Consider the following 12,282-nt stretch of genomic DNA (forward strand, 5'->3'; position numbering starts at 1 on the left):
ACTGGGTTCTAGCACTTGCCTTCCATGGTCTTCTCTTTACTTACCCATCTCTTTAGGAGATAAACCCCAAGGTATCAAAGGAGCACAGGTGGTAGAATTGGGTAAGAGAAACAGCAGGAGGAGGGAAAGGAATCAAGATGTATTGGTGCTTGCTCTGTTCCCAGTGCTCTACATGCATACTTGTTTGCTCATTATGACCCCTCTGCAGGGTGCACATGGCTGCATTTGGCTGCATTTGACAGGTGGGTCATCCAGACACAGAGGGTGCCATTCACCTCCTGGGTCACATGGAGGGGGGGGACAGTAAAATTTGAACTCAGGTCAGGCATTCCTTCTATTCCATCAAAATGGATGAACCTGCCTCTCCCCAGCAGAGTGGAACAGATTTTGAGTGGGCACGAAACACCTCTATAACACATAGCAGAGAGGAACTGCAGAATCTCTTGGCTGCTTGCTGACTCTTTCTTCAATTGGTTTCAGCTGCCTGGGCCTCCACACCATGAACAGCGCCCCGAGGGATGCCCAGGTCCCCAGCTACCGCAAGTGCTTCCTGCCTTCCGTGGCCCAGACCCTCTCTGTCGCCCAGGTCAAGCCAGCCAAGAAGATAACTTTCCTCAAGCAAGGAGATCCCCGATTTTCTGGCGTTCGCCTGGCTGTCCACCAACGCACCTTCAAGAGCTTCGGGGCACTGATGGATGAGCTCTCCCAGCGTGTGCCCCTCTCTTTTGGGGTGCGCTCCATCACCACACCCCGGGGCCTGCATGGCCTCAGTGCCCTGGAGCAGCTAGAGGATGGTGGTTGTTACCTTTGCTCTGATAAGAAGCCCCCCAAGACCTCCAGTGGGCCAGGCTGCCTACAAGGGAGAAACCCCTCCACTCAGCAGTCTCAGGACGTCAAAGGCCAATGTGAGGCACCAGGAACATCCTCTTCCCAGAAAAACCCTAAAGCCCCAAAGAGGATCACATTGGTTAAGAATGGGGACCCGCGCTTCCAGCGGACAGTGGTTCTCAGTCATAGAAATACCAGGAGCCTGTCAGCCTTTCTCAGCAAAGCCTCGGACCTTCTCCACTTCCCCGTGAAGCAGGTGTTCACAACCAGTGGGGAAAAGGTAGGCTGTCAGGGCACAACATTTTCTTTAAAAAGTTCTCTGGACCTCAGATCAAAATACTTGAATGGAAGGGGAAGATTATCCTTAAAAAGAAGCACTGTTAGCCCTGCTACTAATTAAAGGTGGGTAGTCGGGACAGTGAGTCAGTTAATCAAACAAACAATTGTTATTTATATTTTTAGCTACCATTTGGCAAGCTCCTCGTGAGTCCCAGACACTGCCTGGCTCACTTTCATTCTTTTCTTATCCAGTTATGTTATTTAATCTGCTGCAGGGAGAGTTCAGTGCAGGAAGCAGAAACTACTTGAAGTGCCTTAGGCAGAAAGCAGTTGAATACAGGGCATTAGGGAGCTTCCTCTGGACATGGTGAGGGATGAACTCTGGGTTTGCAGGAATGACTCCCAGCATTCTGCATGGAAGCTACTACCCCTGCCTGAAGCTACTGTCATTATTGAGTTCAAGTGGGCTGCTCAGATGTGGCATCCAGGACTATAAACCTGAGATCTGGAAACTGCCACATCTCTATCTCAATGCATTGGGGCTCTGGGTCTGGCCACTGCTTCCTGAGCCGCCCTCATCTCTGAAAAATGTGTTTAGCGCTTTCTAAGCCCCTCAGTCCTGGAAAGCACACCAGGAGGAGAGTGGAGTTGACCTTGACAGATCTAGGTCAGAGCCTCCACCACACAAACTCATGAGGCAGTACCTATTATACCATGTGAAGAGCTAAGAAAATTGAGGCACAGAAGTCAAGTAATTTGCTCATAGTTGTATGGCTGGCAAATGATAGGGCCAGCCTTAATGTTGTCAGAATTGTAAAGGAAGAACCTTTCTAAATTGTGGTGCATTTGCTATGTACTAGCAGGTGCTACATTCTAGTATGTGCTACATACATGCAGATTTTACAGACAAATAAGACTAGGTCCCTACCTACCGTCGATCGGCTACATTTCAGTGAGTGTGGTGAGAGGGAGGAGCAGACACAAAATTAATTAATTGAAGAAAAAAATAGCACATTTTCAGGTAGACTGACTTACAGAGCTATTAGCGTTTCTGTAAACAAAGTGGCCTCATTGCTCCCTGGGACAGGCTGCATCACAATTACTTGTCTGCCAGTCCTCAGCTAGAAGGACACTCTCAATAATGCTTTTTTCTTTCCAGGGTCCTAGACCCTTATCTCTCATTAAAATGGGGGTATCGTTTAACCTTCAATTCTATTTTCTTTCTTGGAAAAGTCTTGTTTTCTAGAAACATAGCTACATCTATCTATAGGTTGAAAGACTTGGTCACCTTTACATTTTTGCGATGCACCAGAGATCTAAATCAAAATAGGAATGTACCTGATTGTTTGAAACAAACTTTTAATTAACTGGGTTGAAAGATCTGGTAGACAGCAAACTTAATGTCATTTTGGGAGGAGAAGATGCAAGTTTTCTCTCTCTTTTTCCCATTCCCTTGTTAATGGAACATACCTTTCTAATTTGAGAAAATGAAAAAGAACAGATTCAGCACTTTAAAGATGGAACTAAATTCCCCAAAAGTGCTCATTACGATATACGTAATGCTATAAATAGTGCAAACCCTCACATATGTGGGGCCTCAGGGCCAGGTGAGATTTTTCTAAAAGGAGGAACCTGTTTTCTGATGCTGTCTGCTCCTCTCTCAGCCCAGGACATCCTGCTGGTGGGTGTGGGGGGGGGCGGGGAGTAAGACAGGGGTGTGACCTAGCGCCTGGGCAGGAGGAGCCTAGAGAACCCTTGGAGGACCCTGGGATGGAAGGGCCACCTGTGCAGAGAATAGTGCCTTGCCCTTGTCCACTCTTCTAGGGGCAGAAGCAGAGGCGATGGGCTTAGATTATGCTGGAAAACCCAGGTCAAACTCGAGAGGATTCTGGCTGGGGAAAGGGTGCGGCGACACTGAATCAGGTCTCCATATGGAAGCTGGTTGCTTTAAAAAAATGCCTGTTCTGGATGGTGCAAGTGTGGGCAGGGAAGCAGACCAAAGGCTTTGTGAAGTTTTTTGTACCTGAGGCCTCTGGAATAACCTCTAGACCACAGGCCTCCTATCAGGGGGATATAGGTAGAGAGGAAGATCATGGTGGTGGGACCTCAGTCCCCATCTGTCATGGTATTATGGCAAGTGGTTGGGATCCTTCCCTTGGGTCAGAAGTCTGGGTTGAGATGGACAAACAGGACCAGAGTGAGGGGATGCTTCCTCTACCTGTGTATTCCCAAGCAGAAGGGAGGTTCTGCAGACCCAGCCTCCTGACTCACACTCTCCTTCCTCAGGTGGATTCTCTGAAGGCTCTGTTGCACAGCCCCCCGGTGCTGGTGTGTGCTGGCCCTGAGTCCTTCAGACCTCAGGCAATGGAAGGGGCAAGAAGTGGGACTGAAATTTTACCAGGCCAGACTTCAAGGAACAAAAATGGTGAGCTGGTTTTGGAGTTTCCCTAACGTTATCTGCAAGGGATAGTGGTTCAGGAGAGCCGGGAAAGCTATTCTTTCTAGATAACTTAGGAAACCTGTCTTTGGTTTCAATTCTTGGGCTACCAGTTGTTTGAGGTCTCTTTTGCCTATTCCTCCTCTTATCATCATCATCAGCCTTAACTGGGTTGAACATTTGAGGTATGAGAGAGGGGAGTCTGGTCTTTAGAGAACAGGGATCAGGATATCTTGAACTCTAAGTTTCTAGGATCTAATATAAGCTTTACTAAGGACCGTGGTGAGATTACAGAAACAGTGGACCATGGCTATGTGGCATTTGCATCTTTCAAGGGTCATGACTCTCTTAAACAATGATGGGGGCCAAATGGACTAAAACTAAAGGTCATTGATCTAACCCATCAACCTAGGCATCCAATCATATAGCCATCCAAAAGCCTACTATGTGCCAGAGTTTAGGGTTTGTTATTTAAAAAACAAACAAATTACTTTAGAAGTACAATTAACAACCATAGAATAAGAGTTTCAGCAAAATTATTTAAATGACAACGGACAAATTTTGGTGAATAAACAAAATAACGTCCTCTGTGAAAAGCTGTTAAGAACTGCCAGTCCCTCATGAGAGTCTGTTTAGAGGCCCCCTGGTCCTAGAAAACCTACAAGCCCACCCACTCTGGGAACCATCACCAGGGCAACAGCTAGAGGGGTACCAGTAACATATGGGAAGTGGGAAAAGTGCCTGGAAAAGAGGTGATTGCTGAGCAAGAAGCATTGTTCCCTCTCTGACCCCTCCCCCACATACAGTGTCACAAGTGGTGAAACAGATCATCCCACACTGACGAATACCTAAGGCTCCACCCCTTACAACAATAAAAGGTGCAACAGCTCTACCTAAGACACAGAGGCAAACAAATACAGGAGCCTGCCAAGTGGAGGAGACAAAGAAGTATGGCCCAAAAGAAGGATGGACCAAGGTTCCAGTGGGAAAAAATAAGTGACGAAGAGATAGCCAACCTAACAGACCCAGAGTTCAAAACACTGGTGGTAATGATGCTCACAGCCTTGACAGACAAGACTGAGTATGACAAATACATAAGGGAAGAAGTGAAGGCTATACTAAGTGAAATGAAGAAAAAGCCACATGAAACCAATGGTAAAGAAAAGGAAGCTGGGGCTCAAATCAACAATTTGGAACATAAGGAAGAAATAAACACTCAATCATTACAGAATGAAGAAACAAGGATTGAAAAATATGATGAGATGCTTAGGAACTTCTGGGACAACTTTAAACATACCAACACCCAAATCATAGAGTGCCAGAAGGAGAAAAGGAAGAGCAAGAAATTGAAAACTTAGTTGGAAAAATAATGAAAGAAAACTTCCTAAATTTGATAAAGGAAATAGACATACAAGTCCAGGAAACACAGAGAGTCCCAAACAACTAGACTCAAAGAGGACCACACCAAGACACATCATAATTAAAATGCCAAAGGTAAAAGATCAAAAGAGAATCTTAAAAGCAGCAAGAGAAAAGAAGAGAGTTACCTACAAAGTTGTTCCCATAAGACAAGATGATTTCTCAAAAGAAACTGTTCAGGTAAGAAAGGACTGACAAGAAGTATTCAAAATGATAACAAGCAAGAATCTACAACCAAGATTACTCTATCCAGCAAAGCTACCATTTAGAATGGAAAGGCAGATAAAGTACTTTCCAGACAAAGTAAAGCTAAAGGAGTTCATCATCACCAAGCCATTACTATATGAAATGTCAAACGAACACAGTTAAGAAAAAGAAGATCAAAACTATGAACAGTAGAATGACAACAAAATCATAACTATCAGCAAATGAACCTAAAAAAACAAAAACTAAGCAAAAAGCCAGGCCAGGAACAGAACCATAGATATGGAGATCATATGGAGGGTTATCAGTGGGGAGGAGGAAGGGGGAGAAATGGGGGACTGGTGCAAAGATCAGGAAGCATCATTGGTTGGTACAACCAATGTTAAGAATAGTATAGAAAATGGAGCAGCCAAAGAACTTATATGCATGACCCATGGACATAAACTAAGGGAGGAGAATTTTCTGGAGGGAAGGGAGGTGCTGGGCTGAGGGGGGCAAAGGGGAAAAAGTTCGGACAACTGTAATAACATAATCAATAAAATATACTTAAAAAAAAATCACAATAGTAGTGTCAGTGATGGCCATGTGCCAGGTACTAGAGATACAGAGACCCATTAGCCACAGCTGAAGGAGCCTCCAGTCTCATCTGGTGCTTAGGAAACCTCCTCCTGCTCAGATGAACTCATGGTCTGTTCTTTTGCTGGCCACAGGCTCACCCTCCACTAGCTCCTTCCTCTTGTCAAGTGTTAGCTAAGGAGAGCAAATGAGAAAGTACTTGGGGCTTTATTCTTTCTTGAGGTTATTTTTTTCTATCCCCAGTAGCCCCTTCTCTTTTTCACAGGGCACAGACTTGACTATCAGGACCTTCTATTGTGTGTTCAGGTCTTTCCTTGCAATCATTTATCAACCCCAAAGCTTGATGAGTATTAGGAGGATAAATCACCACTAATAATTGCAAAGCATTTTACAGTTTACTATCTGGTGCGTATGCAGCAGCTTATTGATTTTGCCTCCCGTGTTGGGGGTGGGCATGAGCAGGGCTAGGAGTTAGCTCCTATCAAGAACCCACCTTGTGCTAGCCACTCTGCAGGAAGTTTTGTTCTGTCTTTGTAGAAAGTTTTATATATAATGCCTTGCATTATCCAAACACGTCCAAATAGATACCATTATTCTTATTTTACAGCTCATAAAAGAGGCTCTGCCAAAAACTACACAGCTAGGGAGTGGCAGGGTTCAGATTGAATTCAGATTTCAAGTTCATCTTGCTTTGCTCTGCTGGTTCATAAACAGCAGACTGTGGATATTTGTTCTAGGGCAGTGTCTGCCCTTACTGTGTGGTTTTGGAGGCGGCACGGGCGTTGAGGAGGTGAAAGCCTTGTGATCAGCCTTTTTGCCCTGCCCTGAAGCTGCCCCAAGCAGCTCACTGTCTTTTCCTCTTTCCTCTTGCTCTTCCTTGTGTGCCAGGGAGCTGGGGCCCGAAGGCCAAGCAGAGCATGATCCATTCGAGGCCCAGCTCAGGCAGCAGGCCTCAGCGGTTTCCCTTGCTGCTGGAGAGATCTAATTTCAGCGACCCCCTGGTGTCTCTGCATCATGCCTGGATGGGTCCTGCTCCTGACAGGCACCCTCGAAACACACCAGCCCAGCTTAGCCCATTGGTGGCCAGTGATGATGTTGAGAAGAAGGTCCATGTGAATGAGGATGGCAGCCTGTCCGTGGAGATGAAAGTCCGCTTCCACTTACTTGGCAACAACACGCTCCTGTGGTCCAGGAGGGGTGGGAGGGCCAACACCCTCACAACAGCCAGTGGGGAGGGCCTGGTTCTGGGAGAGGCAGACCCCCTCCGCTGTGTGTGGGAGGGCCACCCTGGGGGCTCCATGGAGCCCGGGACACAAGGACTGGGGTCCCAAGAGGCAGAATGCAAGGAAGCCTTTGAACAAGGCCAGCGGCAGCCAGGGTCCAGATATGAGATCTGGATGAACCCCCTTTACACTGCCCAGGGAGAGGGGAGAGCCCCTCGGGGGAGGCCCAGGCTGGCCCCCCATACCCACCCCAGGAGCCCCTGGAGCCAGGCAGTTGCTGGCAGGAAAAGCAGCAGCAAGGAAAGTGTCAGCCCTACCCCCAGTGACAGGCCCCAGGAGAGCTCCGAGTCAAACTCGCCAGAGGGCAACGTGGGCAGCTATGACCTGCATCGGGCTTCTGGGGCTGCCCCGCAGAGAGGACCAGGGCGGGAAGGGGAAGCTAGCGGTGTACCCCAGGCTGGTGAGGACGCAGGTCCAGAGGGAGCGGGACCAGGCAGCAGGGATCGCTGCTGCCTGAAACCCAGGACCCCACGCATGACAGCTGCTCTTCCTGACTCCTTAGTGAGTGCTGGGTCTCACATGGAGTCCAGCGAAAGGGGTGAGTGGCACCAGGGCCGCCGCAGCAAGACGAGGGCCATGACTGCCCCATGGAAGACCACCCATTGGGGAGGACACTGCTCTTCCGCCATGAATCTCTCATCTTCGAGGAACGAGGACCCATGGGCAGAGGGGAATGAACTGGACCCCAGATACTCCCAGGCCAGGGATGGATCTGGGATGAGACAGCCCCTGGCTTCAGGCCATTTTGGCTCTGGAGACACAACAGAAGGCTATTCCCCATCCTCCACCTGCACCTCAGCTGTGGGCAGGAGAAGAAAGCAGGAGGGCAGAGCTAGTGCCATGTCCTCCCCCAGCATTTCCAGCCTTGGCCGAGGGACCCAGAGAGGCTGCCCCAGGCAGCCCCACAGCCAAAGGGATGCTCACTGCCCACGTGACTCCCCTGTGTCCAGGCAAACATCAGAGCCCCCCACCCCAGGCAGGGTCTGCCCAGCCAAGCCAGCACTGCACTTTCCTGGAAGCTCACCTAATAGCACCAGGAACCCAGCGTCCCAGGCCCCAGGGCCACCTTCCTCTGCCTCTCCTCCTTCCCAGGATGCACGAGGGGTCAGTAGTGCCCCCCTTACTCCTGTGAGCAATTCAGACTGTGCTTCCAATTTCTATCCCCTCTACTCTCCCTCTGCTGAGACCAAGAGGAATCCTGAGTTCAGGGCACACTCTCTTTCCAACACATCTGACTCTTTCAGCTCCCAAGCCAATGGCCAGGGTGAAAATGCATGGGGCGACGTCCCTAAGCCTTCCCAGCCCTGGCGTATGCTGGTTGGATGGCATGAGCGGGGGAAGCCAGGAGCCCACCAAGGGGGCTGCTACTCAGAGATGGGCACATCCCGGGTCAGCAGAGCTCCCCGCGGTGAGACACACGTCCAGCCGGAGGGCAGCCAGAAATCCTCCCCGGAGGCCTGCCTGGTGTGCACCAGGTGCTGTCCTGCTCCCCCCGGGGCACAGCCCTCCGTCAAGAAACACCCTCCGTGCACCAGCAATGGACACCACAGTGCTGATTCGGGGCCAGGGGGCGCCGAGCCGGGAGAGGGACAGCTAGCTGTGCAGGGCCCATGCCCCGCTGGCGCCCAGTCAGGGGCCGCTGCGAGAGCAAGAAGGAGTAGCCTGGGCCCTGGGCCTGGGAGAATGTGCCAGGTCCCTGGTGGAGGGGCAGGTCTGGAGGAGCAAGAGGACAATGGCAGCGTGACACCAGATGCTCTGCCCCAAGCCTCACCAGAAGCCGTGGTGCGTGAGTGGCTGAGCAACATCCCGGAGGAGCCCATGCCCGTGAAATGTGAGATGGCGGATGACAGCCTGGGTGTGGCTGGGGGTGGCCTGGAAGGCCCCATGGAGGACCCCGTTGACAAACATTCCCTCCAAAGCCGGGAGGAGCCAGCTCAGGCCAGACAGCCATCCCTGGAAGGGACCACCAGTGAGAAAGTAGAACCAGAGGGACCCCTCCCAGTGACTGGTGACACTGGTCCCCAGCCAGAAGAGGGTCTTCCTCACAGCGGAGTTTCAGAAGCCCCCGCAGAGACTGGAACAGGTGAAGGGGCAGCTGGGGACTGCAGTGTGGGCCGGTGGGTGCTTCCCTGCAGGGTCTCTGCCTCCATTCAGATCATGAAAGCGCTGATGGGCTCCAGGCAGGGCCGGCCCAGCAGCCTGCCCGAAGTGTCTGGCCCGGTGGGCAGGAGGCTCAGCCACTCTGCCCAGGCCCTCGTCACGTGTCTCGCCAGGCTCCACTTCTTCGATGATGATGTTGGGTGTCCTGCTGACAAAGTGAGGTTCACAGACTCTCCTCGGTACCAGGAGCTCCTGAGCACCTTCCAGGCCTTGTGGCCAAGGTGTGGCCTCAGGTCAGGTGAGCTGGACTCAGGCTTCCGGGAGTTCGGCAGGTGCCAGGCTCTGCCAGGCCTCAGGTCCCAGGCTGTGACGGAGGACTTCACACCAACATCCTCTTCCGGTGTGGATGTCGGAAGTGGTTCTGGAGGCTCGGGGGAGGGCAGTGGACCCTGTGCCCGGGACTGCGCCCTGGTCTCTGAGAAGATAGAGCTGCCCTTGAAAATCTCCCACCGGAGGCCTGATTCCAGAGCCTCAGAGAACCCAGGGGAGCTGGGACGGCAGCAGCTGGGTGCTTCCATGGCCGCCTCAAGTTCTCCAGTGCGGGCCTGTGCAACTGGGAAGGACGAGGCAGAGGGATGCAGTGCGGAACAGACGCTGAGTGGTGGGCTGGACCGAGCAGCTGGGAGCACGATGCAAGAAGACGCAGTGCAATTAGAGAAAATAAAAGAAGAAAAGGAAAGAGCAGAACTGCAAGGAGAGGGTGTCAGTGGACTTCCAGAAGAGGAAAGAGCCATGGGACAAGGACTATCAGGGGCTGGCTCTCAGGAAGGGGCAGGTACACAGGATGTCGAGCCTGTGCAGGAAGATGGAGTAGGAAGAGACCCTGCCTCCGCTGTGCTGCGCCCTCCAGGGAGGAGAGAAACGTGGGCAGAGACCCTTGGGAGCCTCACTGAGAGGGACTCAAATGCCAGTGGGAGTCAGAGTGGTCCCAGCACTGAGCCTGGTTTGGAGAAGCTGCCCAGAGCAGCTGAGACAGGCCACGAGCAGACCCAGGCCAAGTTCACCCAGAGGGCTGGAGAGAAGGATGCTTCTACAGCTCACAGGGTGTCTCTGGACCCTGACCCCCTCTGGGTGTCCAACCTGCTGAGGAAGATGGAGAAGGCCTTCATGGCCCACCTGGCCAGTGCCACTGCTGCGCTACAAGCCCGCTGGAGCCTGCAGGGCCACGACCTGCTGGACCAGATGGTGGCTGAGCTGCATCAGGATGTGGGCCAGCGGCTCCAAGACAGCACCGTAAAGGAGCTCCGAAAGGTCCAGAGCCGGGCTGGCGGGAAGGCGCCAGGGCCCCCTCGGGGAGCCTTCAGGTGGGAGATGTCCCAGGAGACAGAGCAGCGTAGGCGTCGCCTCCAGGGCCTTCGTAACCTCTCGGCCTTCTCAGAGCAGACCCGGGTCCGGGGCACCCCCTCCCTCTCCCTGGAGGACATGCCAAACCCCAGGGGAGCCCTGGGGACCCGGCCGGGTGGCAAGGCCGAGAGGGAGGAGTTCTGTCCTTGCGATGCCTGTATGAGGAAGAAAGTGATCCTTCTGTCCCCAAAGGACACAGTGGGTAGAGCCAGCCCACCTGTCAGAGAGGCCTTTGACCTGCAGCAAATTCTACAGAAGAAAAAAGGAGGATGTGCTAATGGGGAGACAGCAGGGATGACCCCTGAGAAGACAGGGATGGAGCCACTTCAGAGGGACCTCTTGGGGACAGAGACTGTCCAGGGAGCAGATGGAGGCCTGGAGCTGGGTTTAGGCCGGGGGCCTGGGGCTGAGGAGAGGGATGAGGACAAGGGCAGCCAGATGCTCAGCCGAGGTGAAGATCCAGGAGGAGCAGAGGAGGATGCAGCTGCTCAGCAGAGAGGAGGGAACACAGGCCCCTGTGCAGGCCACCACCGAGGGGCAGCAAAGTGGGAGGAGAGGGTCATGGGGAGCAGGAAAGAGAACAGAGAGGAGGGCTCTGGGTCCAAGGTCAGGCTGGAGAGCGACCGAAGTCCAGGTGGACAAAATGATGGTACCGGCACCACAGAGGTCCAGGAAACTGAAGGAGGGGGGCAGCCAGCATGGAGAAGAGGACGTCGAGGCGAGAAAGAAGGGAGTCCACAGGCTGGCCCGAGGCAGGGCCAGTCGGGTGAGGCTTCTGGACACAACAGCCGAGACCAAGTGGAGAGGCCCACAGCAGCCCCTGTCCCAGGTGGGGACACCCCCGACCAAAGGTCAGGCCTGGAGACAGGCCACTCCTTATCCGGAAAATCATCTCTGGGAAACTGCTCTCATCTTTCGCAGAAAGGCTCCGAAGAGGAGCCTTCAAATGGAGACGTGAGGACCTCAGGCCATGAGCCCGAGGAAGTTGCTGGTTCAGAGAAAAAAGTCACAGACATGCATCCAGAAAGCCCCGCTCCTGAGCAGGAAGGGCCTTCCCCTGGCTTGATGACTCCCAAGCGAGGGACAGGCAAATGTCTGACCCCAGACCCCAGAGCAGGCAGAGGCTCTGATTTAGAAGCCGAGAAGATAGTTAAAAGTCTCTCTGGGACAGAAATGAGGTTTAGCAACCTTGCCATGGACAGGACAGAAGGCTTTGGCCAAGATGATTTAGATTTCTAGAGATCTATCTGTGAGGTGGTCATGAGGCTGGAGTGCTGTTTTTACTCATATTTTGTCTACAAGCCCAAGCATGGCTCAGCCCCCAGCAACGTACAACGAGCATGGGGGAAAGGTCAAAGACTCGCCAAGGACGCAGGCACACCACAGTGTCCTGGGGTTCTACACGCTGGAGCTTCAGAGGCCCACTGGCCTGTTCTGCACCCTGTGTGGGGCAGTTTGTCTCAGATCTGCCCTGTAACCAAGGGTCAGCTGGGCCCTCTGTTCCGTGCCGAGCCTGAGAGGATGGAACTGATTGGAAATGTTCCAGGAGTTTTTGTTTGTGTGTTTGTTTTTTTTGCTAGCAAATGTTTCTCTCATTCTTTTGCCTATTGATCTCCTGTTATTTTTCTCCTTGGCCTCTCTGGGCACTCACCTCGTTCTACTTTGAGGTACTTTTCTCTAGTCTTGAATATATTTGGTGACTCTGCAGATGTGAAAAATTCAGGAAGAAGCAGATAAATTCAGGGTCATTGG

General features: G+C 52.2%; 1 protein-coding gene across 1 annotated transcript; it reads left to right on the forward strand.

The window, feature by feature from the left end:
* The first annotated feature begins 487 nt into the window (after nt 1-487).
* On the forward strand, nt 488-11,769 carry RP1L1 (RP1 like 1). Its single transcript, XM_090288854.1, has 3 exons — nt 488-1,108; nt 3,394-3,532; nt 6,632-11,769. The coding sequence occupies exons 1-3, from the start codon at nt 500-502 to the stop codon at nt 11,767-11,769; spliced, it is 5,886 nt and encodes a 1,961-aa protein (XP_090144980.1). The 5' UTR covers nt 488-499.
* Nucleotides 11,770-12,282: the final 513 nt, after the last annotated feature.

The sequence above is a fragment of the Furipterus horrens genome, unplaced genomic scaffold (genome assembly GCF_987537825.1).
Source record: "Furipterus horrens unplaced genomic scaffold, mFurHor1.1.pri manual_scaffold_10, whole genome shotgun sequence".
Classification (NCBI taxonomy): domain Eukaryota; kingdom Metazoa; phylum Chordata; class Mammalia; order Chiroptera; family Furipteridae; genus Furipterus; species Furipterus horrens.